Source organism: Sebastes fasciatus, chromosome 11 (assembly GCF_043250625.1).
Source record: "Sebastes fasciatus isolate fSebFas1 chromosome 11, fSebFas1.pri, whole genome shotgun sequence".
NCBI lineage: Eukaryota > Metazoa > Chordata > Actinopteri > Perciformes > Sebastidae > Sebastes > Sebastes fasciatus.
The window spans coordinates 31,530,536-31,558,025 of record NC_133805.1 but is presented as its reverse complement, the minus strand read 5'-3'; the positions used below and the strand labels follow the sequence as shown (position 1 = coordinate 31,558,025).

The following is a 27,490-nucleotide window of genomic DNA, read 5'->3' as shown; positions in this document are numbered from 1 at the left end:
TGAATGGGTGTGAATGGGTGAATGTTGACATGTAGCATAAAGCGCTTTGAGTGGTTGAAAGACTAGAAAAGCACTATATAAATGCAAGTCCATTTACCATAACATCTCTTTGAAATAGGGCACCTTTGGCTGTATTATTATTTTGGGGAACAATTTGTTCTCCATACGTATCCAGGTGCAGGGCTAACTTTTATATTACATTGTATGTAGATAAGAATTATCTGTAAATGAACAATATCCCCTCCCCACTGAGAAATTGATTCACCAGCAGAATCTGATTCTGAACCCATCTCTCAAATAAAAGTGATTTGTTCATAAACAAAATGTCTCTATTATTCCAATAAGATACATGTGTGATGAAAAGTTGTGCTTATAGCCTATATATATATATATATATATATATATATAGGCCTAGACTGGAAGGACATGCTAATGGAATACAGATAGTTTTACAGGGAGAATGGCTGCATTATAATTACACCTTAAAATAAAGCTCAGACTCATCAAACGAGACAAACGTAATGGAGAATACAATTCCACATGGAAACAGGATTTTTTTTATACAAACAACAGAAAGCCAGTGGGGATGGGAGCGCCGAGGTGACGTCATTGTGATCCACATCCACAGGTGACGTCATTGTGATCCACATCCACAGCAGCAGGAGGGGCGAGGTAGCAGCCAGCCGCTGATCCACCGGTATCATGGCTTCCTAACAGCAGGGGGAAGTGATTGAGAGGAAAACAAGGAGTTTTGTTGAAAGCCCGACAGATTGTCGGCCTCCCCACAACCTGAGCTTGGGACAGAGGGGCTCGGGCTCCCTGTTCGCCCCCAGCAGCCGCCTCTAGGATCCAGGATCTACTTTAACTTCAGTGGTGAAGCTACCGTGAATAAACGGTGAAGATGGCCGACCCGGCGGAGTGCACCATCAAAGTGATGTGTCGTTTTAGGCCCCTCAACAGCTCCGAGGTGACCAGAGGAGACAGATACATCCCCAAGTTTCAAGGGGAAGAGAACGTGATTATCTCGGTGAGTTGTTGTGTATTGAAGAGCTTTAGTTCCCTAAAGGACAGAGCTCTGTGTCTCAGTCAGGACGCCATGTTGGGTAGTCTGGTAGCTAGCGGCCGTTAGCTAACGTTAGCTTGTTAGCTTTCCGTTAGCTTGTTAGCTCGCCGTTAGCATGGCTGAGCCGGTCCCCGCTGCGGTGCTCCGCCGGCCCAGAGGCTCGAGACAAGCTGCTGCTGCCACCAACACACTCCATTGCGTTTCAACTTCCTACTTCTTCGCTCTCCAGCTCATCAGTTCATGGAGAGTTGCTGGTCATATTCCATTTAACATTTGTAAAAGCCAGTCCAGTTTGTGTTGGCGTCAAATGTCCCTTCTCTTAGTGTCTTAGTGTCCCTGTTCTCAATGTCCCTGTCTGTCCCGGCTAGCGAGCTGTCACTCAACAAAGACACACACACAGTGGCTGGCTCAGGTTAACATGTCGCCAGCATATGTCCACTGCACTGTTATCATGACATGAATACATGAGTAGCCGTGCATGTGGACCGATAGAGCTGTTAATAGTGGCCGGTGTGCGTCAGCAGAACGCGTCTAAGCCAGCTTTGATTCAGTAGAGGCTAACAGGCCAGCAGGCTAACAGGCTAGCAGGCTAACAGGCTAGCAGGCTAGCAGGCTAACAGGCTAGCAGGCTAGGCCAGCTGCTAGGTGACAGATTAGCCGGCCTTGGCTAGATGGCTACTTTTAATACTGTTGCTTAATTCAAGCTAACATTAGCTAGCTGACCTGCTGGCTTCATAAGCAACCCTTTTTATAGACCAAGTTGAAATAAGCTGTAATATAACAGAATGATAACAGCCTCTGTTAAGGAACAGGAAAAGCAGACAATGGTCACGTCAACATAATGTCATTGGCAGTGGAAATGTCAAGTAAGTGTGTCTGCAGGCCAGTGGTGTCCTGTTGGCCTTCAGTGAGTGGACACTTTACACTTAATAACCCAACATGTTCCACTACATATTCACTTCATCTATTTACTTTGAATGAGAATGATCAGGTTGGGATCAAACCAAAGTGAGTTGTCTTCACTTGATCAGGATAATGGCGTGAGAACAGTTTCCACTATGACAAAACAGGGAAATGCCTTTTCTAATGTAATGCCATGTTGCCTCCACTTTACTGAATCAATAAAGAAATTGCCCTGAGGTCAGTTTGCAGATGTGCACTTGATACTTTCTCATCATACGCCTATATACAGTATGTCTGAAAAGGGCACTGTTTACACAACCTGTGTTCATGCCATTACATGCCTTGACACAATATCTGTATGGCAGCATTTAAAATCATGCACAATAGGAAAAAGGTTGGTCTTTTTATAACCCTTATGACTGTAGTATTCAGGAAGCATAACAACAGTATAAAAAACAGGCTGACATCTCAAGTTTTGACACGCTAAATGTGCAAAAGCCCATGGCACAGCATTTGAAAATTGTTAAACATTAGGTTTCCTTAGCAACATTATCATTCTCTTTGTGGACTTTGTGTTTTTGCTCACCTATGCTTTAAAAGAGTTTACAAGGCAATAGAAACTGATCTTAAATTGCCTTCACAAAGTTGCAAGTTTCGGCTGAGTGGATATGAATCACATCCTCTTTGGAGTTAAACTACTCATTTAGGTGGTGAATTTAGAATACAGCAAGACTATTCATTTTCTGTCATGCAAAACAGTGAAGACTGTTGAAGCTGTGGTGACTTCTTGAATAGTTTTGCTGACACTGACTTGAGGCCTTTAACTAATAGCAAGTGTACTGTCTGTGCCCCTCAGGCATGATGTGGCCCAGCCCAATTCAGAGTGCCAGTCATAGTGCCAAAATACCAGTCACATTGTGAAGGACGCAAGTGTTGCAGGCCAGAGCCTTGTAGCCTTTGCTGGTGCATCTGCAATATGTACAACACGTACAGTGCCCATAAGCAGCAGCACAGGCCTCCTGGGTAATCCCCCTGTGTTTTCTCTCCTGGTAACCAGCTGTTCGACCAATCAGAGTAGGCAGTTGGCCGGGCGCTGGGCGATCTCTCTGGGTGAGGAGGGTAATTATTATGGTGATGTACTTTGTTTTGCAGATGCTCTTATCAAGGGTGACTGACTCACTTAGCTCATATTTGTATCCGTTTTAAAACAATCTAGGGCGTGGACCCTGTATTAGGGCTGAAGCCTAAACAGTGGTGCTCAGCCAGTGGTGAAGCTGACCAAACTGCGCGTTGTAAAGACGTCTAACAAGCAGCTTTACCATTGCAGTCATTGGCAATGCTGCTTCGATGCTAGCAGATATTCATGTAGATATTCCCTACACCAGATATATTGCTCTCCCAGAGCATATTCCGGCAGTACGCCCTTACTCAGCTGTGGCTCACTTAAAAGTCCTGCCAGTCTTTTGCAGGAAAGGGAGGGAGACAAAGTTTCCAGAGGAGGTGGTATGGGTGTCGTAACATGCTTAGTTTGCCAGCGTAGTGCGAGTGTGCAGCAGGTGAATTATTCATGCATCCATTACTTCTGTGTCAGTTGTGCACATAAAAGATCAGGTCATTCCCCCATGCTTTGCTGTCACATCTTCTATTTGTATACAGTAGCCTGGGATACCCCCTCCAAGAACACGACCCAGCTACTTTTAGTGTAATGGTGGATTCACGCAAGACATAAAAGGAAAGAAAATGATTAGAGAGAGAGAGAGATAAGTAAAAGTGCTCCTAATGCATTTAAACAAGTAAATAACAGAAGCAATTGACACCTGTTTTTTCCTCACAGCTGTGTATCAGGAAGCAAGGTTGCCAACAAACCCAAATTGATAAAACATGGAATACTGATCTATTTTGCCTAGCAGCACAAATCCAATTAGATTTCATGCATCATACAATGAGCATCATGTGGATGCTGCAGAATAACCTTGGACTGTGTGTTACGGTCTCTCCTGAATGGGTTAGCCGTGGCAAGTATCATAACAAAGACATCAGGAAGCAGGAACGTGACAGAGCACTTATTAATACTTTAACAATGCTTTTCACTGTAATTACATTTTCAGCAAGTAATCCCATTAGACAGAAGTGTAGGTAACAAGGCCAGTAGCAGCTGTAACAATGAGGACTTTAAACTCGGGCTATGCCATTGTTTGCTGACAGTGTCTGGCAGGCGTGATAGTGGCTCAGTGCTCTTGTTCTGGACAGGGTTAATTGCCAGGATGTGGCTAGCTGGACTGAATTAACAACGTCTTAAGATGCTGCTGCTGTGTGTTGCACCGGGCTGTGCTTTAGATGTGACCGTCTGTCGGGGGATTATGAGCCAAGTGCAAATTGAGGACATCTCAACTGTAGTAGTCTGAATAATTCTAGTACTGGTAAAGGTGCCTATAGTTTTTAATGTCAGGCAGTGAGATATTTGTGGTTTCACCTCGAGTTATGAATGTGTTAACATGTCCTAAAGTTAGTCCTAATCAATGGCGTCTTCAAGGTAACACCAGCTGCTTGTCAACATTCTCAGCCTTCTCCTGCTCTTACAGGTGTTAGCACTGAATCAATAACTAATCTTGCCACCTGGGGTATCACATGTGAGTGGGGCTGTTTTGTGCTTAAACTACACCACAGCTAGAATCCCACCCACCAGGCTGGAGACAAGATGAGTCAACTGGGATTTTAAACCGCTAAATACAGCGTGCCATCTCAGTTGAACCTTAGAATTGCTTGTAGCATCAATTTCTTTCCCCTGCGGTTGCCTTGTTAAATCCAGCTATTGATTGCTATCTCACTGGAATTGTGCTTTGAAGTTTTCATTAGCCCATAGGATATCACTTCACTCGTGCTTGTTTGAAGTAGGCTGGCTCTTTAGCCAGTGGGAAAAGCTCAGGGTCTAATTTAGTTCATTATAAATGCTGTGCCGAGATTGTTGGAGAGGAGTTCAAATGGGACGGGAGAAGTTGTATCAGGACAGCTAACTTTCAGAGGTTAACTTGCAGTGAGCAGAGGATGAATTGGGTTGAGAACGTCAAATAGTGACAGTTTAGGAGTGTCCTGGTGGCAAGACTGACCATGTAACGCAACACCCGCGGTTTGAGTCTGGATCTTTGTTACATGTCACCCCTCCAATTAGGGCTGGGACGATACACCTATCTCCCGATTCGATATTATTGCCATACTTAGGTACCGATTCGATATGTATTGCGATTCAATATTATGATTTATTGCGATTTTGTTAACATTTTTTAACACTAGACCATGGGAAAATGTTGAATCATACACTTCTTGGGACTTTTACTTTGGAAAATATCCAAGTTAAAGTTAAGTATGTAGTCAGAGATGTCCTGAAGTCAAATATATCAGTCATTGTCAGGAATTATTTATAAAAACAATTCCAGCAACCTAAAAATCAAAGAATAACATTTCATAATGTATAAATTAAGTGGTATTTTCTTTTTAATTTCTAAGGGACATGTAATGTATTATACTTCTGATGAATATAATCCAATAAATCTTATTTCCATACATGTGTTTTGTATACAGTACCGTTTATTAATACCTTGTTTTGATAACCGGACGTAGTCACACGTGTATACTTCCGCCAACTTGGCTAGGTCCGTTGCTAGCTCTCCTGTGAGCTCCGTTCTCTTTATACATCCTTGGTCAGCTCCATCGGGGCCGTTTGTATGCATTCATAAATGTCAGTGCATGGTTGCGCTACAGTTGTAGCATCGCCCGATTTGACCACGGAGATCAGAGTGATGATTTGATAATGGCTTGACCACACGTTACCGCAATACGATAACGTTTCCTGTCCATGACAGAGTTAGCATACTGCTTTAGCCGTGATGTCTAGCTCTGCTTTTTCTGGCCATGTGTGAAACCCAAAGTGTTTCCATCCTTTACTGGATGTGTAGTGTTTACCACTTTAGATTTAATATGTGAGGGTGCAGGTCGTATCCATGCAGACCCTCCGCCGTTTTTCTAGGTTTGGCTCGCTGCGGCCGGCTGCGGTTTGTTTTGGTTTTTGAGGGATATGGATCGGATATGGAACATATATGAGTTTTTCAGACTACAACAATGAAAGTGGTTGTTGAAGCAAATACATTGATTCTTCCATTAAAAAATCTATTTCAAAATCATAAAAAAAAAAATCGCAATACATAGGTGAATACATTTTTTTTCCACCCCTACCTCCTATTTAGCCTGATTTCCTATCACCTCTCTATTGTCACTATTAAATAAAGGCAAACATGTCTGAAAAAAGACTTGCCCATCAGTGAAACTCATTTTGAAAGTGTATTTACAACTAGGGGTGAAATGTGTGAAGGGTCAGTAGGGACTGCATGCATATGTCTTTTCTTTTTCTGAAGGTTGATCTCATTTTATTTTTGCAACCTCAGCCAAGGCAGCAATCACTGCTCATGCTATATTGATTCCATTGGACATGCAGAATGCATAACGTCCTGTTTGCCAATGGATTTTTCTCCGGAAACACGTATCGGATGCTTGGTGTCGAACTAACTAATGTTGAATCACTGTTGGCGACATATTTCTTTACAAAACATGTCACAGATTATTATTTTAAATGACACAATAATGGGTTTTGTTTTGGTGCTATAGCCTTGCTCACTCACTCTTCTTCTCTTCATTCCAGAGCAAACCGTACATGTTCGACAGAGTGTTTCAGTCAAACACATCACAGGAACAAGTGTACAATGCCTGCGCCCAGAGGATTGTAAAAGGTGAGGTCTTTGTTTTGTTTTTTTATCAGTATGTTTACACACCAGACTTATTATTTAGAGGCATGTACACAACACATGAAAGTGACACCAGCCCAGCCTTTTTTTAATCTTGACTATAATACAAAAACCTTCTGTGTGGCGTCTTGTAGATGTTCTGGAGGGATACAATGGGACAATTTTTGCATACGGGCAGACATCATCTGGCAAAACACACACCATGGAGGTAAGGATGACTTCTAAGAACTGGTGTTATTTTCAAATATCTTGTTTTTTAATAGAAATCTTCACTTTACATCATAACATTAAATTAATTTACTGTCTGTTTTCAGGGGAATCTCCATGACACAGATGCAATGGGCATCATCCCCAGGATAGTTCAAGATATCTTCAACTATATCTATTCCATGGATGAAAACTTGGAGTTTCATATCAAAGTAAGTAGTTAAAAGGGTAGTTGCTGACCCGTCCCACCACCAGTTGAAAAGCAATGCAGTGGTTAGAGAGACACTGCTCTCCAAATAGAAAGTGAGATTTTCAATCCCCAAATTCAAATTGTTTGCTTCAGATAATGTGTTTAAAATGTGACATTCATGGCTGACTAATACTATTTCAAACTGTGGGTGCTAGCAACAAGCTACTTACTTCCTGTTTGGCAGTTTTCTATTACTAAGCATTTTTCTGGAACCAATATAAGTGATGTGTAACATGTCACTTGGTGCTTCTGCATCACATTTCCGGTCTCATGTTGACTGTGAAAATATCAGACCTGAGCTGCCTGTATCAAACATTAGAAACCATTCTCAACACCTTTTATTCTGTGCCTGCTGGGTTTTCCCTTATTCCTAATAATTAGGAATTAATGATATCTTTGTCTTTTGTGTATTTGTGTATAAAAACCTGTATATTACTATGCTGCTGTTTAATCATCTGCAGTAAAGCAGACAGCCCCCTGTGTGTATTTTGATTCTCTGGTCTGATCTCTCAGCTGGATTGCCAAATAATGAGGTTCCTTCTCTGTTCACAGGTTTCATATTTTGAAATTTACTTAGACAAGATCCGGGACCTTTTGGATGGTAAGTTGCTGCGATGACGCAGTGAACACTTTACCTCCAATCCCTCCTACTTGTACCAAACAGTGACAACAGATGTGACAGAAGGAGCTGCTAAAAGCCTGTGAAATGTCGAGAAAATGAACAAGCGCCTGTGTTAGGAACATGAGGGAGAGGGATGTCGGCTGTAAACACACTGACTTTGTTGTTAATTGTCAGTTGTAAATATTTATATTCTACATATACAACAACACCAAGATACGTGTTTTGTTGACGTTGATCACAACCTGAAAATGAAAATATCTTTTTGTTGCATCTCTTATGTTATATTTTAAGGTTCTCATATTACCCAGTTCTTATGATTTTGTCAAAAACACTATAACTTGGTGATAATTATATTTGTTTGCAATTAATTTTAGTTCAACGAAAAGGAAATTTGGTAAATGGATTTGAAGACAGTCCCCACAATACTTGTTGTGATTGACTAACAGCTGTAGCTCATCTATTCCAAGGTATATAAACCTGCTGAGTGGAAGTTTTCTAGTTCTCAAACTGCAAACTGGCCAATGGGGAAACATTTACAGAAGTTACTGATGGGAGCCATTCATGTCCAAGAACATTTGATATGTGCTGACCAGAGATCATCCACACTAGCAGTGAAATTGGAAGCATAGGCAAGGATACAAACAGAATATATACTGTAAATGTCTATTTAAATGTTTAAATTTCCTCTCATCCCCAGTGTCAAAGACCAATTTGTCAGTGCATGAAGACAAAAACAGAGTACCATATGTTAAGGTGAGACTGAGCCTCCTGTCACACGTCAAGTATCCGGTAAAACTTGTTTATGAAGGCCTATAATCTAACGTCATATTCTGCTTCTCTTTAAAGGGCTGCACTGAGAGATTTGTCTGCAGCCCAGAGGAGGTCATGGATACAATTGATGAAGGGAAATCAAACAGACATGTAGCAGTTACAAGTAAGATACCTTCTTGTGGTCTGTGTCACAAAACTATTGACTGTAGTTTTTTGCATTTTTGATATGTTTCAAACACACGGGTATCATTTCTCCTTCAGACATGAACGAGCACAGCTCCAGGAGTCACAGTATCTTCCTGATAAACGTCAAACAGGAGAACACTCAGACAGAGCATAAACTCAGTGGCAAACTCTACCTGGTGGATCTGGCTGGCAGCGAAAAGGTACAGAGAACATCCCGTCATACATATTGGCAGATTTCTATCCTTTTGCCGTATTCATTTTTTTTGTGATAAAGTGTTGTAGTTAAGGTTGTCAATCGATTAAATATTTAATCGCGATTAATCGTATGATTGTCCATAGTTAATCGCAAATTAATCACATATTTTTTATCTGTTCAGTACCTTTTAAAGGGAGATTTGTGAAGTATTTAATACTCTTATGCAAACCTGTGTATGTATTTATTTCTGGAAATCATCCATCCATCCATCTGCAACCGCTTATCCCGTTAGGGGTCGCGGGGGGGCTGGAGCCGATCCCAGCCGACATTGGGCGAAGGCAGGGTACACCCTGGACAGGTCGCCAGTCCATCGCAGGGCTGACACATAGAGACAGACAACCATTCACGCTCACATTCACACCTACGGGCAATTTAGAGTCCACAATTAACCTAACCTGCATGTCTTTGGACTGTGGGAGGAAACCGGAGTACCCGGAGAAAACCCACGCTAACACGGGGAGAACATGCAAACTCCACACAGAAGGGTCCCAAGCCGGATTCGAACCTGCAACCCTCTAGCTGTGAGGCGCCAGTGCTAACCACTGCACCACCGTGCAGCCCTTCTGGAAATCAATTACCAACAAAAAAAAACAAACAGATATTATCCAGAAACCCTCACAGGTACTGCATTTAGCATAAAACAAATGCTCAAATCATAACATGGCAAACTGCAGCCCAACAGGCAACAACAGCTGTCAGTGTGTCAGTGTGCTGACTTGACTATGACTTGCCCCAAACTGCATGTGATTATCATAAAGTGGGCATGTCTGTAAAGGGGAGACTCGTGGGTACCCATAGAACCCATTTTCAGGTCAAGGGGCCCCTTTGAAAATGGCTATGACAGTTTTTCTTTGACAAAATTTAGCATAAGTTTGGAGCGTTATGTAGCCTCCTTCCCGACAGACTAATATGACATGGATTCATTTGGTTTTCTAGTTTCATATGATACTAGTACCTTCACTCTAGCTTTAATACTGAGCCCGCCACAACCTAAAAATCACAAATTTCGTTAATGCGTTATTATCATGTTAACTTTGACAGCCTTAATTGTAATCTACATTTTTTGGTTAACCCATTCTCCCTGTATTGTTTACTTGGGTTGGGTTCAGATTAGAGTCTGTTGTTTGCCTTAAACATTGAGATGCACAAGATTTTGTTGAGCTTATTGTCTGTGTGATTTTCAGGTCAGTAAAACAGGAGCTGAGGGAGCTTTGCTGGATGAAGCCAAGAATATCAACAAGTCTCTGTCGTCCTTGGGAAACGTCATCTCTGCTCTGGCTGAAGGAACGGTCAGTAAAGAGATCCATTTGTTGAATATGCTGTGGGGTTGTTCTATGGGTTTAAGTCTTTTCATTTGCTCTGTAAGTAAAAGTGAATTATCTGACAGAAATCTGTTTCCTTGAGGTTACTGTCATGTCAGTTAAGCTTTAATCTTTACTTCAGAACATAATGAGCCTGAATTTGTTTTAGTTTTTTCTATCATGTAGCTTATACAGAACAACAAACATTACATCTGTTATAACCTCAGGTGATGATTTTTTTTCCCAAAATGTTTTTATAGCATTCTGAAATTACAGACATTACTGTTAATGTAGCAGACAGAAGAGAAGTGTACTGTTTACCAGCTGCACAGCTCAGAGCTAGGCGTGCATCTGGGAAACCTGCATCTTTTTCAGTTATCTTAACTGTGAAAGAGCCCTTTTCAGTCATCTACAGGTCCTTTGTGTTGCAAAAATAACTTGAGCAGATAACAACTCTCCTCAGAGCAATGTTTTGCTTTAGCTGCTTCATAGTGATTTCACACTTTTCACTTTAATCAACAATCGGTTTGTTCTTGGGCCCCTCCGCTCTGTAAACAACCTGGAGGCGGACAGCCTCGGATATATCTGTGATGGTCTAAAACAAATGAGCTATTGTGCAGAGATGTCTCACTCCTGACCGAGCATCCTGGTGTCTAAAGAGTTATAGCACACTGCTGCAGCTTAGCTGTTTGTATCAACACTAATAATATATCAAGTTAGCTTTTAACTGCCATCCTGTTTTTACTAAACTTATGAGAACTGTTACTGAAGCCATCACATCCTGTTGGCTCTGTGCTGGTGAAATCACAGGCCTCTTCTTCAGTTTCAGGATCGCAGGAGCAGCAAGTCTATTATCCTAACATAGGGAATACCAAACTCTCTTTTAGGGCTGTACTGAATGTCTTTTTTTTACACTCGAAGCTTCTTTTGAGGTGTTTGAGTGAAGCTTTGAATATCTGTCGTCATATTTATGATATTATCACCTTGAAAAAAAGAAAAAAATCTATATTTGTTGTTATTTTGGCTATATATAGTAAATGTAAGTTATGGTGCTGTTAGTTTGCAGCTCGACCGCCCCTTTAATACAGGTGCCTCTCTTTGTGTGAGTGGGAGAGCAACCCGTTTTTTGACCGCAGTGAAAATGTTGTTTTTGAAAGACTAAATGGCAACAAATATGGACGGAAGCAGAATATTTCATTGGATAGAAACACGTTGTGAATTTTGAAAATGATTACATCTATCTTTTTTTCAATATATTTTGACTTTACAACACTCTGGAGTTATTGGAAATGTTTTGATCACGCTAGTCGGAAACAATCCCACGCAGCCACCACTGGAATCTAATTCTACAAAAAGTATAATACTAATTATCTGTAATTGTGCAGAAATTCCAGGTTTAAACAGAATGAATAGACATGCATGCATGTATTTCTTTCCTCTGTCTATCTCTGGGGTTTGTCATGTAGGGTGTTATTGTCAAATAATCCCTAATCAACGTGTTCTGTCACTCAGATCTAGATGCAGCTTGATGATATGTTCCGGTCAAAAAGCACTTTGTCGTTTATTTTGTGGAACTATTTACTGATGAATAGAGAAAATTGATGATCCAACGTTTTTTTTTTACCTCAACACAGATTTTCTCAGATTTTGCATGGTCCACCGCAGTACGTTAATTTGTGTTCTGCTCATTAAATGTTCCTGTATATGTTGTTGTGTATATTAGGCCTACATCCCATACCGAGACAGCAAGATGACCCGTATCCTGCAGGACTCTCTGGGTGGTAACTGTCGAACCACCATTGTCATCTGCTGCTCCCCTTCCTCCTATAATGAGTCCGAAACCAAATCCACTCTCATGTTCGGCCAAAGGTAGGCCAGCCAGTAGTATGAAAACAAGCCATACTGCTATATGTCATTTCTACGGTTTGTAATATAAATACGTTTGAATTGAGATCCCTTTCTAAAAAAATGCTATTTTGAAATGAATACTTTAAAATGGAGTTTAAGAAGTCCATGTATAGGTGCAGAGAAGTTATGGAAAGCCATACATGTGTTCATAATCATTATCACAGTTGATCCAGTGATGGTTAATGCTTGGTTGCTGGTACATTTAGGTGCCTTTTTTTGAAGGAATAATGGTGCATAAATTGTCCTTATTTGAGTCCTTTTTAGTGGAATAAAACCTATGTTTTTTTTTATCTACATCCAGAGCAAAGACCATCAAGAACACTGTCACAGTGAACGTCGAGTTGACAGCAGAGCAGTGGAAGCAGAAATATGAGAGAGAAAAGGAGAGGAATAAGACCCTGAGGAACACCGTCACCTGGTTGGAGAATGAGCTCAACCGCTGGAGGAATGGTGAGGAAGTTGACTGCGTCTTATTCCAATGTTTCATCTATGCCCATCCACAGATTCATCAGGAAAACAATGCTGTTTACCGTTTTACATTTGATCCAGATTCTTGTGATCCTGTGTTCCAGTGCAGGTTGCAATGTCAGAAACAGATTTTGTCTGAGATTCCTATAGGAAACATCAGTACACCTGTTTGTATCGCTGTAATGCATTAACACGTAGGAGTGAAGATCATTTCCTCTTTGTGTTCACAGTCTGGCCACTGCATAGAATTAAAAAGGCTGATTTTGTTCTACAGTGCATTGAGGACAACTTACTTTAAACTAGGGCTGTCAAAGTGAAGACGATAACGCGTTAACGTAAATTCGTTTTAATGCCACCATTTTTTTTAACGCATTAACGCAACTTGCGATTTTTAGGTTGTAGCAGCAGTTTTAAGGTGAGAGTGAAGATACTGGCATCATCTGGAACTAGAAAACCGAAGGAATCCATAGGTACCAACCATGTCATACCAGCTTACTCGCGAAGGAGGCTCAATTTTAGCAAGGAAAAACGGTCATGGCCATTTTCAAAGGGGTCCCTTGACCACTGACCTCCAGATATGTGAATGTAAATGGGTTCTATGGTACCCACGAGTCTCCCCTTTACAGACATGCCCACTTTATGATCATCACATGCAGTTTGGGAGTAAGTTATAGTTATGTCAGCACACTGACACACTGACAGCTGTTGTTGCCTGTTGGGCTGCAGTTTTGATGCCATGTTCCATTTTGTGATATAGCATATTTTTTATGCTACACGCAGTACCTGTGAGGGTTTCTGACAATATTTGTCATTGTGTTGTTAATTGATTTCCAATAATAATATATATACATACATTTACATAAACAAGCATATTTGTCCACTCTCATGTTGATAAGAGTATTAAATACTTGACAAATCTCCCTTTAAGGTACATTTTGAACATATTAATGTGCGATTCATTGAAATTTACTATTTTAATTGATTGACAGCCCTACTTTAAACTTATTTGATAGTACAAATAAAGCTCTTCACACAGGCATACTTGACGCATGTGTGTGTGCTCCCACCTCAGGTGAAAGCGTGCCACAGGAGGAGCAGTTTGACAAGGAGAAGGCCAACGCCGAGATGCAGGCCCTGGACAACATAATCAACGAAAAGCAGGCCTCCACGCCCAACGTGCCGGCGGGTGTTCGCCTCACCGACGTAGAGAAGGACAAGTGTGAGGCTGAGCTGGCCAAACTGTACAAGCAGCTGGATGATAAGGTGAGCGAGAGGACAGGCTGTTTGCTTGATTGTGGATTTGTAGACTTGGCTCATTATGTCTACAGGTTTTACACACTACTTACAAAGTGATGAAAATGAAACAAGAATATGTCATTAAGAATTTCATCATAAAATATGCAAATGACACTTTAAAACTGCTGTGGGTTATCTGGAGGGAAACAGATTGATGCTGTAGCAAAACAAATAAAATGAAGAATGACATGATGCCATGCTGAGGTAACTAAAGAGTGATTAACAATGTCCTTCAGACATTCCTCCGCCTCAAGTCTCATGTTTCCATCCAATTTATCATAAAATGAGATTAGAGAGAAACAAGGCAGCTGTTTGATTCGAATGTGTTCCTGCTGGTCTTTGGATCGTAGGCCGATATCCCGCTGGCTAATCTGACAAAATGCATGGATGCTACAGCCTGAAGAGAGAGGCCACAGTTGGTGGATGTCTTTGTGAAATCCAACTTTTGATTTTCTTTTAGAGACATCACATTTGATTTTTAAATGATACCTTGTCATTATTGCATAAATATTAGAGCTGTCAATCAATTACAATATTTAATCACAATTAATTGCATGATTGCCCATAGTTAATCGTGATTAATCGCACATTTTTTATCTGGTCAGTAAGTACCTTAAATTGAGATCTGTCAAGTATTTATCAACACGGAAGTGGGCAAATATGCTGCTTTATGCAAACCTATGTATATATTTATTACTGGGAATCAATTAACAACACAAAACAATGACAGATATTGTCCAGAAACCCTCACAGGTACTGCATTTAGCATAGAAATATGCTCCAATCACAAACTGGCAAACTGCAGCCCAACAGGCAACAACAGCTGTCAGTGTGTCAGTGTGCTGACTTGACTATGATTTGCCCCCAAACTGCATGTGATTATCATAAAGTGGACATGTCTGTAAAGGGGAGACTTGTGGGTACCCATAGAACCCATTTACATTCACATATCTTGAGGTCAGAGGTCAAGGGACCCCTTTGAATATGGCCATGCATTTAGCGCAAGTTTGGAGCGTCATTTAGCTTAATTTGCAACAAGCTAGTATGACATGGTTGGTGCCAATGGATTCCTTTGTTTTTTCTAGTTTCATATGATACCAGTATCACTCCAGCTTTAAAACTGAGCCCGCTAAAACCTAAAAATTGCAAGTTGCATTAAAGAAATTTGTGGCGTTACAACAAATTTGCATTAATGCGTTATCGCATTAACTTTGACAGCCCTAAAAAATGTATATCTCTGCTTTGCAGGGATTCAGCGGTCATTATTTCTTTTGAACAAATTGAGATATTTTCATAAAAAAAGTAAAAAAAAACAGTATTCCTTTTATTTTTCCCAAAGCTTTTTTAATTTATTAGTGGTCTGTCACCTTGTGCTTACCGTCTCCAGTGATACCTGTGGTGTCTGGTGTGAATGCTAATGTCGTTTTGTGTCTCTGCACATTACAGGATGAGGAAATCAACCAGCAGAGCCAGCTGGCTGAGAAGCTGAAGCAGCAGATGCTGGACCAGGATGAGGTGAGTTGTGGAGGTCCAACAGGTGGAGGGAAGGTACAGGTGTAGAGCGAACTCTTGATCTTTGTAGTTTCAGAGGTTTAAGGTAACACACTATCACAGCTGTCAAGTTGTATTTATATTTGTTTTACTCCAGTCCTGTTGTCTGAAGTTGGGCTAAAATCTTCAATTACAATAGGATTTACCTGGATAATTTAGTCTGGTTGTTATATTTTTTCTCACTGGTCTTGAGTAGCAAATTTGATGTGTTGCTAATAAGAAAAGTGAGTTTTGCACACTTATACGTTATAACATTACCACTACTACAATCCAAGACTGTACTAAAGTCTTTGTTTCACTGATATTCCTCTTCAGTAATTTTCAGAACGGCTGCATGCATCTATCTATCAATTTTAAAAAGTCAGCAAGGAGGAAAGCCTGTGTGTGTGATAACAGATCAAAATGCAAAGTGCTTACTAATCCATATCGTAACAAACACTTAATAATTCCTGCAGCCCAAATGCATTTGAAAGCAAGTAACGTAATCACACTTCTTTCCCCCGCTTGCAGCTTCTAGCCTCCTCCCGCCGCGATCACGAGAACCTCCAGGCAGAGCTGAACCGCCTGCAGGCGGAGAACGAGGCCTCCAAGGACGAGGTGAAGGAGGTGCTGCAGGCTCTCGAGGAACTGGCCGTCAACTACGACCAGAAGAGCCAGGAGGTGGAGGATAAGACCAAGGAGTTTGAGGCCATCAGCGAGGAGCTTAGCCAGAAATCGGTGAGCTTGGGGACAGATATCAGCATATCCAGAGTCACTGTGACGCTTTAGTTTTGGTCATCTGCCTTATATTTGACCTTCATTTTTGATATGTTAATATGCAACACTATAATTAAACTTGTACAACCTTGCAGGGATAAAAAGAACTACAGACATACGCGCGCAGACTCGCATGCACACATATATTGCTACTACAGCCCCTGTCTTTCTTTCACAATCTAAAAGGACTTGGTGGTTGACTATATTGTGTCAGTCTCATGTTAGAATTGCATAGGAGCAAACACTCTTTAATCTAGGGCTGGGCGGTTATAAAGACTTTTTAAGGTATACCTATATTTTTTCAAACAAGATATAGGATGAGACCATACCATTTATATCAGTATAGTTTAGTGTTGCGTTACATAACGTTTCTTCTGTAAAGCCGTGCCACTGTATGCATCTGATCTCTCCTCTCTCACACTCTCCGTGGGAACCCTAGGGCTCTGTGTTAGCAGGAATCTGGTGACACGATACGTGTCATGATACAGGGGTTCCAATCCAATATATTGTGAGATATTACAATACTGAAAGCAAGGCAATGTATTGCCATTATTTTTTAATCTAATATTGGGAAAACTGTCATAGTATAAAGAACACACCGTCATATATGTGTAGACTGGAGTAAAACATTTTGAGTGTTTTCTGCAATGGGAACAGTGGGATCTGCATTTGCATTTATCACAGTTCCTGTAGCATCCAACATCATGGCACTACTTTGAGAGAATATTGGGAGAAATGTAACTTAATGAGTATTATGAGTGTGTGAAAACAATGGAAGTGGCAAAAGGTAGACTGCACACTGTTCTCTGCTCCAATAATGTCTGTTTTTTAATTTCTTGCCGTTTTATTTCTCCATTGAACACAAAAGGAGAATACCCTGAGACAAAGAATCAATGCTCTCTCTCTCTCTCTCCCTGTAGTCCATCCTGTCATCTCTGGACTCTGAGCTCCAGAAGCTGAAGGAGATGTCCAACCACCAGAAGAAGAGGGTGACCGAGATGATGTCTTCACTGCTCAAAGACCTCGCCGAGATTGGCATCGCCGTAGGCAGCAATGACATCAAGGTACTGAGAGGCATTGTGTATGGTTACTATAGCAACACGTTGGCTACAGTAGCAACACCAGCTTCTAGGAATCTAGAGGAAGAAGCAGGAAGGAGTTGTTTTAATGGATGAGGAGATAGAGTCAAGCCCCGAGGAAGTGCGCCGGTCGTTGATCCCGACTTTCTTAGTGGCCAAACGGCGTTACTGCAACTTCTGTGTCAGTCACGTGATGCCATTGGGCCCAATAAGACTTTTTCCCATAGTCTTAGATTGGGAAATAGACGTCTGTAACTAAGCAGATCATTTTTTGGAGGTGAATCAACTCCCCAGTACGAATACTATAATAACCCTTATTTAAAAAAACAAGTTTTTAAAGTAACGCACTACTAGCTGAATCCAGAGTTATTTCCCTTCCTCCGTTCATGTGAATGAGACCCAGACCGAGGCTGGAGCGCCAAGCTGTGATGTTAGGACCCCGTAACCAAGTCATGTGACCGAGCGGACGCTACTCCGCCAATCATCTCGGACGCTACTCCGTCAAGATCCGGGTACTTTTCCAGACGGAAGTCGAGCCATTTAGGCTTCATGTGCCACTGAGCAACTCTCATAGGAATGACCGGGGCCCCGCCTCCAACGCTGGATCCAGTTCTCTTAATACATCCATGGATAGAATCCTTACACAGAAGGTTCAGGCCCAGTGACCAACTTTGTTACTTATCTAGTACAATGTCAGTTCAGATATTGTGATGATCAAATGCATGAACACTTGGTTCTTTCTTCTATCACGTCACCTTACTTTTTCCTTCATGTGGTCGTGCCTCTTCAACTTTCCTCTTCTGCCCTTCCAGCAACATGAGGGCAGTGGCCTGATAGATGAGGAGTTCACTGTGGCCCGTCTCTACATCAGTAAGATGAAGTCAGAAGTGAAGACCATGGCCAAACGCTGCAAGCAGCTGGAGGGCACCCAGTCAGAGAGCAACAAGAAGATGGACGAGAACGAGAAGGAGCTGGCTGCCTGCCAGCTGCGCATCTCCCAGGTACATAGGAACTAACCACAAACAACGTTGTAAACGGAAAACCTACCACCTGACCCATACCTGTGTAAATATAAAGAAAGAATGATTTCATTTCTGAATCCTCATAACGATCGTATGTATAAACATCTGTATTATTTCTTCTGTCTCCAGCATGAGGCTAAAATCAAGTCTCTGACAGAGTACCTGCACAACGTGGAGCAGAAGAAGAGGCAGCTGGAGGAGAACGTGGACTCTCTCAATGAGGAACTTGTCAAGATCAGTGCTCAGGGTATGTCACTGTTCAAGGACAGAACAACAGACATAGCACATTCGCTTCAATTCCACCTAAAGTTCCCATGAAACGGAAGTTGGAGCATCTTTAACTGCTGTACTGTGAAATGGAATATTTGAGCGGTGTACATGTTAAAAGAGGGATTTAAATCAAATCATTCTCATTTGATTGGGCCACTAAAAAGAGGGTGGGCTTAGAGTTTAGCTCTATATGGAGCTACAGAGCAGAGGATTGTTGGCTCCACACACCCACCTCCCTCACTTGCTGTTAGATCAGGCAAAGGACGAGGGAGAGATAAAAGGGAAACATTGCTAACTCTCAATCGGCTGTGTGGTAACGTTACTGCCGCGTGACAGTACATGCAGATGAACGGTGCCGGAGGCCCCCGCTCACCCGCACGCAAAACTCTGCCGGTCGTATTGCGTCGTCATCCGGTGGAGGTTCACGCTCCATGTACTGCCGCGCTGCAGTGACGCAGTCGGTTAAAAATCTGTGAAGTTTCACTTGGATGAATTAGACCTCAGCCACATTGTATTGGAAATGAAAACAGCGTTTTTGCACTCTGATATCCAAACACACATCTCTTCCTGTCTCTCTCCAAATTGCTCTGTTAGCTTCTTCGATCAAAGAACGTGTATTGATTCGATCCACAAACTATTAGCCAGCCCAAAGTCTTGTTTGATTGGATGAACTTCTGTAAAAGCCCCTGAGTGCAGGATGAGTCATCAAACATTTGAAACCGTTTATAGGAAGAAAAGGCAAAGATTTTGATGTAAAAATACTCTGATAGTGTTTTTGGACATATATTTAGCATATAACAAGAGGTAAATGAACAATTAACAGAGAGACACAGGATTGAAACTGGGAAAATGTATTTTTCATTTCATGGAGACTTTAAATACGTCTGTTGGAGTGAATTAATGCTAACAGGAGCTGTGGAATAAAAGTCAAAAAGCCTCTCAGGAACTCTTTAACCTCAACATACTTATCCAACTGGAAGAACGTGTTAGGGTAGCGTTTCAAAAACTGGTTCTGAACTGGAAACAGATTAAAATGTATAAGAACTGTCTATTGGGTAAGAAACACGCTTTTCAGTTGCAGTTGTTGATTCCTGATACTGAAGTAGGGATCTACCAGATAGTACAGTGTTCCCAATATGGCAGATCAGAGCAAGTGTAAAAGACTGCAGCCACATGACAAAATTTGCATATTTTGGTTTCTCTTCTTATTTAAATTATTTGACATGAATCAAAACCAGGATTTCATTTATAACCAAAATCAATAAGCAGAATTAGAATCATTTTGAAGTGTAAACAAAACCCAATCCTAACTCCTTTTTATATTGTTAGAGATCAGTGGATACTAACATCACTGTACTCCCATCTCATGATAATGAATCCTGTGTTTATGTTTTACAGAGAAAGTCCATGCTTTGGATAGAGAAAATGAGATCCAGACTGCCAATGAAGTCAAGGTATGTTCCTCAGCCCCAGAAAACTGGACACACGTCGACAGTTTTGCAGATTCTAAATACAAAAGCTTAGCTTTGATCTAGTAGATGTAGATCTGTATGTTTCTGTGTACTGGCTGTGGAAACAAATATCTCTCTCACAATTAAATCTAAATGTAAAACATTGTGTGAAGAATCCCAACATGCTAACTGTTGGTCTTTTTTAAACTTTTGCATCGACTTAACAGCATGTTAGTCTTTTAAATGTAAATTATTCTTTTAAATAAATACCATGCAAATGTTGTGTATTTGTGTGTTTTCAGGAAGCGGTGGAGAAGCAGATCCACTCCCACCGTGAAGCTCATCAGAAGCAGATCAGCAGCCTGAGAGACGAGCTGGACAACAAGGAGAAACTCATCACTGAGCTGCAGGAGTAAGACTTACATTTCTGTTGTCTTCACTTATTACTCCGTTAGGAAGGACAGCAACAGGGATAAAGGCTTTGAATTACATTCAAAATCACAAGGAAAACAATGTTTTAGTTATGGTGTTTTGATATTTGAGGTAGCAAGGCAATTGTATTTATATAGAACATTTCATACACAAAGGCAACCCAAAGTGCTTCACAGATTGCACAAGAAACAAATGATAAACACAATAAAATCAAGCAAAATCACACATATAAAAACAAAAAAACAAACTGATCAATATATTTGATTTAAAAAACAATTTAATTAAAAGTAAACGGTAGTTGTGAGGTGAAAGATAATTGTTCTTACTGTTACAATCGTATATTATTACAATAAAATAATACTTTCTGTTTACCCAGACATACAGATTGAGTCAGTAGGTTCATATAAACATGGTGCTATGTTGTGTCTTCCAGTCTGAACCAGAAGATCATGCTGGAGCAGGAGAGGCTCAGAGTGGAGCACGAGAAACTCAAATCCACCGACCAGGAGAAGAGCCGCAAGCTGCATGAGCTGACGTACGTTTCACACACAGCTGGTCACTGTTTTCACTCTGTTTACTCAGTATGGTTCATTTTAATGGCCTGATACAGTAATTGTGCAGCTATTTATCACCAGCTTTGTGACGTGTGTATTTCTTTAGATATTAAAGTGGCAATCTCCAAGATTTTCATTTAAATAAATGTCTTTTAAATCACTATCTATAGCCAAATGAGGTAACACAATGGTGATTGAGCCTATAGCCCACTGATGAAAGCTTTGCAATATTTACATATTTGCAGTATTATGAACTGGGTGTCTGTTGTGATGAAAATGCTGTTACATTAGGGCTGTCAAAGTTAATGCCATAACACGTTAACGCAAATTTGTTTTAATGCCAATAATTTCTTTAACTTGCAATTTTTAGGTTGTAACAGACTCAGTTTTAAACCTAGAATGAGATACTGCTATCATATGAAACTAGAAAACCTAAGGCATCCATTGGTACCATACTAGTTTGTTGCGATGGAGGCTAAATAATGTTCTAAACTTGCTCTAAATTTTGGTGAGGAAAAACTGCCATGGCCATTTTCAAAGGGGTCCCTTGACCTCTGACCTCCAGATATGTGAATGTAAATGGGTTCTATGGGTACCCACGAGTCTCCCCTTTACAGACATGCCCACTTTATGATAATCACATGCAGTTTGGGGCAAGTTATAGTCAAGTCAGCACACTGACACACTGACAGCTGTTGTTGCCTGTTGGGCTGCAGTTTGCCATGTTATGATTAGAGCATATTGTTTTATACTAAATGCAGTACCTGTGAGGGTTTCTGGACTATTTGTCATTGTTTTGTGTTGTTAATTGATTTCCAATAATAATATATATACATAAATACATAAAGCAACATATTTGCCCTCTCCCATGTTGATACGAGTATTAAATACTTGAAAAATCTCCCTTTAAGGTTCATTTTGAACAGATAAAAAATGTGATTCATTTGTGATTAATCGCGATTAACTATATTAACCGATTGATAGCCCTATTATACACACAAAAAATTGAACTATGCACATAATTCTGAAAACTTGAAGCTTATGCACATAGAAATAGATTTTTTTCTATTCTAATTCTATGCTCATGTATCAACAAAAAGACTCCAGACTGCTAAACTCAGAGCACAATCCCATTGTTTCACTCAAATAGAAATTGTAACTCAACCAGGACTGAAATCTGAAGGATTGCTGCTTTAACTGTTGTTGTTGTTGTTGTTCAGGGTGATGCAGGACAGAAGGGAGCAAGCCAGACAGGACCTGAAGGGACTGGAAGAGACAGTGGTGAGTTCATCTAAATCAACTTATTGTTGGTATTTCTCACATCAGATAGTTGGATTACATCCCTTTGCAAGTGGAATTGATTGTATCGTTGAGTTGACTTCTTGTTTACGGCTCATACTGACTGCTGCAGGTTGTAAATGCCAGTCTTCCATAAAGTCTATTTTGTTTTCCACTATTTCCATTAATATTGACAGTAAATTCAGTCTGATTGGGGATGTCACGATACCAGAAACTTAGTAGTAGGTACCAATACCAGTGAAATTCCACTATTCTCGATACCCAATTTGATACCATGGTGAAAAAGAAAACTAAAAAAAACAGGACTGTGCTGCCCACCGGCTGCTAACAGCTAACGTTCACTAGCTCTCCTCCTGTCCATTTCAACACGGATGTGTTGTTCACAATGGAGCATCATCAGGGAACTTTCTATCATCCCCGGGACAATGGAGTGCCATTAGTCCAGCCCTGGTCCCCGATACCTACGCTATCTGCAGTACTGTAGAAAAACCAGTACTGTCACTTTTTCACAATTTTTGCATTGACTTGGTTACCGAAGTGTCGGTTCTCGTGACATCCCTAAATATGATTACGAATGAATGACTCATTTTGAATTCAACCCTCAATATTGAGGTTTTAAAAAACGGTAAAAAAAATCTGTGCACATTTGCTGTTGCAGTGGGTTTCTTTGTTATAAATTTATACCTGCCATGTTCAATTATTGGATAAAACACTGACACTGTTTGTTCCAGTCATCTCAATCAAGTTGTTTTGTTGTCTTCTTTTTCCATCCAAGGCCAAGGAGCTTCAGACCCTGCACAACTTGAGGAAGCTCTTTGTCCAGGACTTGGCTACCAGAGTGAAAAAGGTGAACCACTATGATTGTTCATTACCTGGTTGACATGAATTTGTATAGCAAAAAACAAAAAAAGAAATAGTACACAATTGATAACAAAATGAGCCAGTAGTTGTGGTATGAAGAGCAACAGTGTAAGGATCACTGGAGTGATACAGGTTAAAGGATTTTAGAATATGATCATAAGTCCCCCTGCATATTAAGTTGTAATGCTTTAATGCTAATTTCATGTTGTGCAGAGCGCTGAGATGGACTCTGACGACACAGGCGGCAGCGCAGCACAGAAACAGAAAATCTCCTTTCTTGAGAACAATCTTGAGCAGCTCACCAAGGTTCACAAACAGGTAGGATTCAAATGAACACACCCAGCAACACAATGAAGGATTCTTGCTGTTCTTGTCCCGTTCTTTTTTCTTCTTGCTCTCTTTTTATCTTATTTTCTGCCTTTTATTTTCAATTTATTCTACCACCTTCTCCTTGCTGTCATACATATTTGCTCAATCATGCTTGAAATGTTATAACGCGATGCAAATTGTCCCACAGCTGGTACGTGATAACGCAGACCTGCGCTGTGAGCTTCCTAAACTGGAAAAACGTCTTCGTGCTACAGCTGAGCGGGTCAAGGCCCTTGAGTCTGCTCTGAAGGAGGCCAAGGAGAACGCTGCCCGCGACCGCAAGCGCTACCAGCAGGAGGTGGACCGCATCAAGGAGGCCGTCAGAGCCAAGAACATGGCCAGGAGGGGACATTCGGCCCAGATCGGTAAGCAGGGATGGATGGGAAACGCATATACACCTTCAGGGAAGAAAACACAGGACTTTTGTGACTTGTCTCTGCGACTGGAGAAACTTCCTGTTATACCACTAATATACAGATCATTTACATTTGAATTGATGTTTTGTCTGAAATGAAATGAAAATCTTCCTGACATCACAAACATCATCTGAAATGGCCAACCCTCAATCTCCTCTTTCTCCCTCCCCAGCCAAGCCTATCCGGCCCGGGCAGCAGCCGGTGGCGTCTCCCACCCACCCTAACATGAACCGCAGCGGAGGAGGCTTCTACCAGAACAGCCAGACGGTGTCCATCAGGGGAGGGGGGAGCAGCGGCAGCAGCAAGCCAGACAAGAAGTAAGAATAACACCGCTCTTTTCTTTTCAGGGAGCTCAACGAGACCATATGTCATTTAAGAGACGCTGTAACCGATTAACGCTATCGGTTAAAACGGTTAAAAGAAATATTTATAATTAATTCAAAAGCTGAGCGGCTCATCACTTTAAGGAGAAAAGCTGGTCCACCTTAAGAGGCGGAGCCGGAGTTGCAGGATACAGGAAGTCGGCTCCGGTCTCTCCGGCTCGCTCGGGGCTCGCTTGAGCGGAGGAGTTGTAGTTTTGTAGCATTTATTCAGCAACAAATAAACTGTACACACACTGCTACACCTACGTTCACAGCTAGAACGCCACCAACAACCTCACACTCGCCACCAACACACACACACACACACACACGGACACTCGTTAAAGTTACGTTGTGCTGACAGACTGTATGTGTGGTGGCGGCGGCGGCGAGCAAGAAGCCTCCGGCAATGCTAGAGCTGCTAACGTAGCACAAATACACACACTGTTTATCAGGCAATCGCTATCGTTCCGCCGGGCAGACACACAGCTGACAACCTGCTAAACTAAACTAGACTTTTACTGGGAAAGTGACTGCATGTCCGCGACACTACACGCAGCATCGTAGCTGCTAAGTTAACGCTCCCGGACGGTGAACTGGAGACTCAGTTATCTGTTGTGATCACACACTGCAGCTGGTACGAGACACAAATCTTATCGGTTAACGGTTAATAATCGGTTAACGAGGGTAGGTTATCGGTTAAGAACATTTTTCAAAATGAGCATCCCTAGTAGAAGCATTTAATATTCTAGGTTTCTGTACGATGTATCATGATCATGAATTCTCTTTATTAATGTCCCCAGTTTGATTCCGGGTGGAGGTCTTTGTTAGATGTCATCCCCTTTATTTCTCTCCATGTTTCCATCTGCATCTCCACTGTAATCATCCAGTTAAGGTCATCAAATCTTACAAAAAATATATCTTTGAAGATAAAATAAGAGCATCCATAGCTGCCCTCTGTTTAAAGCCCCCCTCCAGACAGTGTTACTTCCTGTTTTCTGGTTAATATTCTCCCTCAAACAGAGAATGGGGGTGTGGTAATAGTCAGCCATAATTCGTTACCATGGCAACCATATTGCATCGTTTTTCAACCCAGTTTAGATGGAACCAGCTTTGATGAATTTACTGTTTATCAGACCACAAATGAGACAAGATTTAGCGCAACACACCGACTCTCTCTGACTCGCTCTCTTCTTCACCGTCTCCTCCTGGCGAAGCGGTCGTCTGGCTGCCGCTGCACCGAGGAGCCGCTCCGCTGCACGCCGCCCACAGCGCACCGGACGACGGATAGACATGTTACCGAGGGCCGCTGTTTAAAATGTAGTTTCGGGACGTTTTAACACAGGTTGCTCTCGCATCAGCTCCAGCACCGACATCGCACCGGGCTGCACTGTGATTCCTTTATTTCTCTAACGGGACTTTTCTCTTGTTTTCTCTTTTGGGCTGAAAGTTGTGCGCTCCCCGTCGTCCACAGCTGTTAAAGGCCGGCAAACCTCCAAAATGGCATCGGCTGCTTTCCGTTAATTTATCTCCAGCAGGAGGAGACGGTAAAGAAGAGAAAGAGTGAGACAGACAGTCAGTGTGTTGTGTTCATTCTGCCGGTGGGATTTAATTAATTTTCGTTGATTCCAGCCGTTCACCGCACACACAAATACCATTGTGAAAATAAAATCCTCAGTTAGCTAACGCAACAAGTTGGGCTGGCTAACTACCTAACTAGTGAACTAACTAGAAAGACAAACTGACAGATTTATCAGTTTGCTGCTGCTCAGACTCAAATGAGCATGAGTGCGCCTGCAGCTTGGAGGATGACGTCTGACCCGCAGCTTCTACTATAGTCATACGTCATATTCCCATTTTAGCAACAACCTCAACCAACAACCAACAACCAAATGAAGTTATTTGTCAAAAGAAAATTGTCAACCAGTGTGGCTAATGAACTTAGTCTGGAGATGACTCAAATAAATATGAAATATCATAGAAATGCCAAAATACACTGGCGGAGGGCTTTAAGTTTCATGTTTTTCTGGTGTTTACTGCATTTGGTGACTACAGAGTGGAAGAGCCAAACCAATAGATAATTACTATTTAAAAACATGAAGTTAACAAACTGCTTCTCAGAATTAGAAATAACATTAACATTAAAACTACACCAAAATAAGGACAAAATCAATAACAGAAAGTTGTAAGTTTAGTTCAGAGAAATACAATAATGAAATACTTTAAAGGAATTCTACACTGATCATACCCCTACCGCAGTAATCACATGAACGTTTTTATCAAATATTAGTAGAACAAGGGTTGTTTAATCAGTTTGGAAATCATTTTTTCAGTGTACATGTGTTAATATTCAGATTTTCCAGCTGCAAAATCTGCCTCCTTTTTTTGTTCAAACTGAATTGTCATTGACACATCTTGATATAACCTGCCAGCTGCATGGTGGATGGTAGCGGTTGTATGAGCAGAAAGTGTGTGACATTCACTAACAGCATTTGTATTTGTGTTTCTCTGCAGCTGAAGAGCAGCGTGATAGAAGGATGACACCACTGAAGAAGCCAATATCACCCCCCCGCCCACCCCGACAACCTGTCATTCCATTACAGCGACCAGGCTCCTCGTCGCTGCTTTGGAGCCACGAAGGAGTTTCTGAATTATAAATATATATATATAAATATTCCCGGCCTGTACAGCTCCAGCCCCCCACACCTCCACCCACTCCCCCACTTCCCCCAATTCTCATCATGACTCGTCTCTTTTTCTCGTACTGGATATAATAATAATAATAATAAAAAAAAAAAAGACAACAAATTTAATTTACAAAAGGCAAGATAACATTCTTATCCACCGAACCAAACGCAGTCGTGAGCGCAGCCTCGGCGAGCGAAACCAGCCAACACCTCAAATGTGTAGCTTCGGTTTCGTTTTTGTTTTGCACAGTCTGTCGTCATCCGTCGTCGTCGTGCGAGTAGTTCTGCACTGTGCCATGCTGAATGTAACGGTAGCGAGATCCGAAAAAGAGAAAAACAAACAAATGAAAACAA

The 27,490-nt window shown here is 41.4% G+C and overlaps 1 protein-coding gene across 1 annotated transcript; it reads left to right on the top strand.

Moving 5' to 3' along the window:
* Nucleotides 1-648: 648 nt before the first annotated feature.
* On the top strand, nt 649-27,490 carry LOC141777733 (kinesin-1 heavy chain). The gene is made up of 26 exons (XM_074652250.1): nt 649-1,027; nt 6,660-6,747; nt 6,897-6,970; nt 7,077-7,181; nt 7,772-7,820; nt 8,539-8,594; nt 8,688-8,775; nt 8,874-8,998; nt 10,239-10,343; nt 12,079-12,224; nt 12,565-12,713; nt 13,804-13,994; nt 15,474-15,542; nt 16,089-16,295; nt 17,255-17,398; nt 18,226-18,414; nt 18,565-18,682; nt 20,104-20,159; nt 20,459-20,568; nt 21,022-21,123; nt 22,363-22,423; nt 23,217-23,288; nt 23,516-23,620; nt 23,820-24,036; nt 24,260-24,404; nt 26,964-27,490. The coding sequence occupies exons 1-26, from the start codon at nt 902-904 to the stop codon at nt 26,965-26,967; spliced, it is 2,901 nt and encodes a 966-aa protein (XP_074508351.1). The 5' UTR covers nt 649-901; the 3' UTR covers nt 26,968-27,490.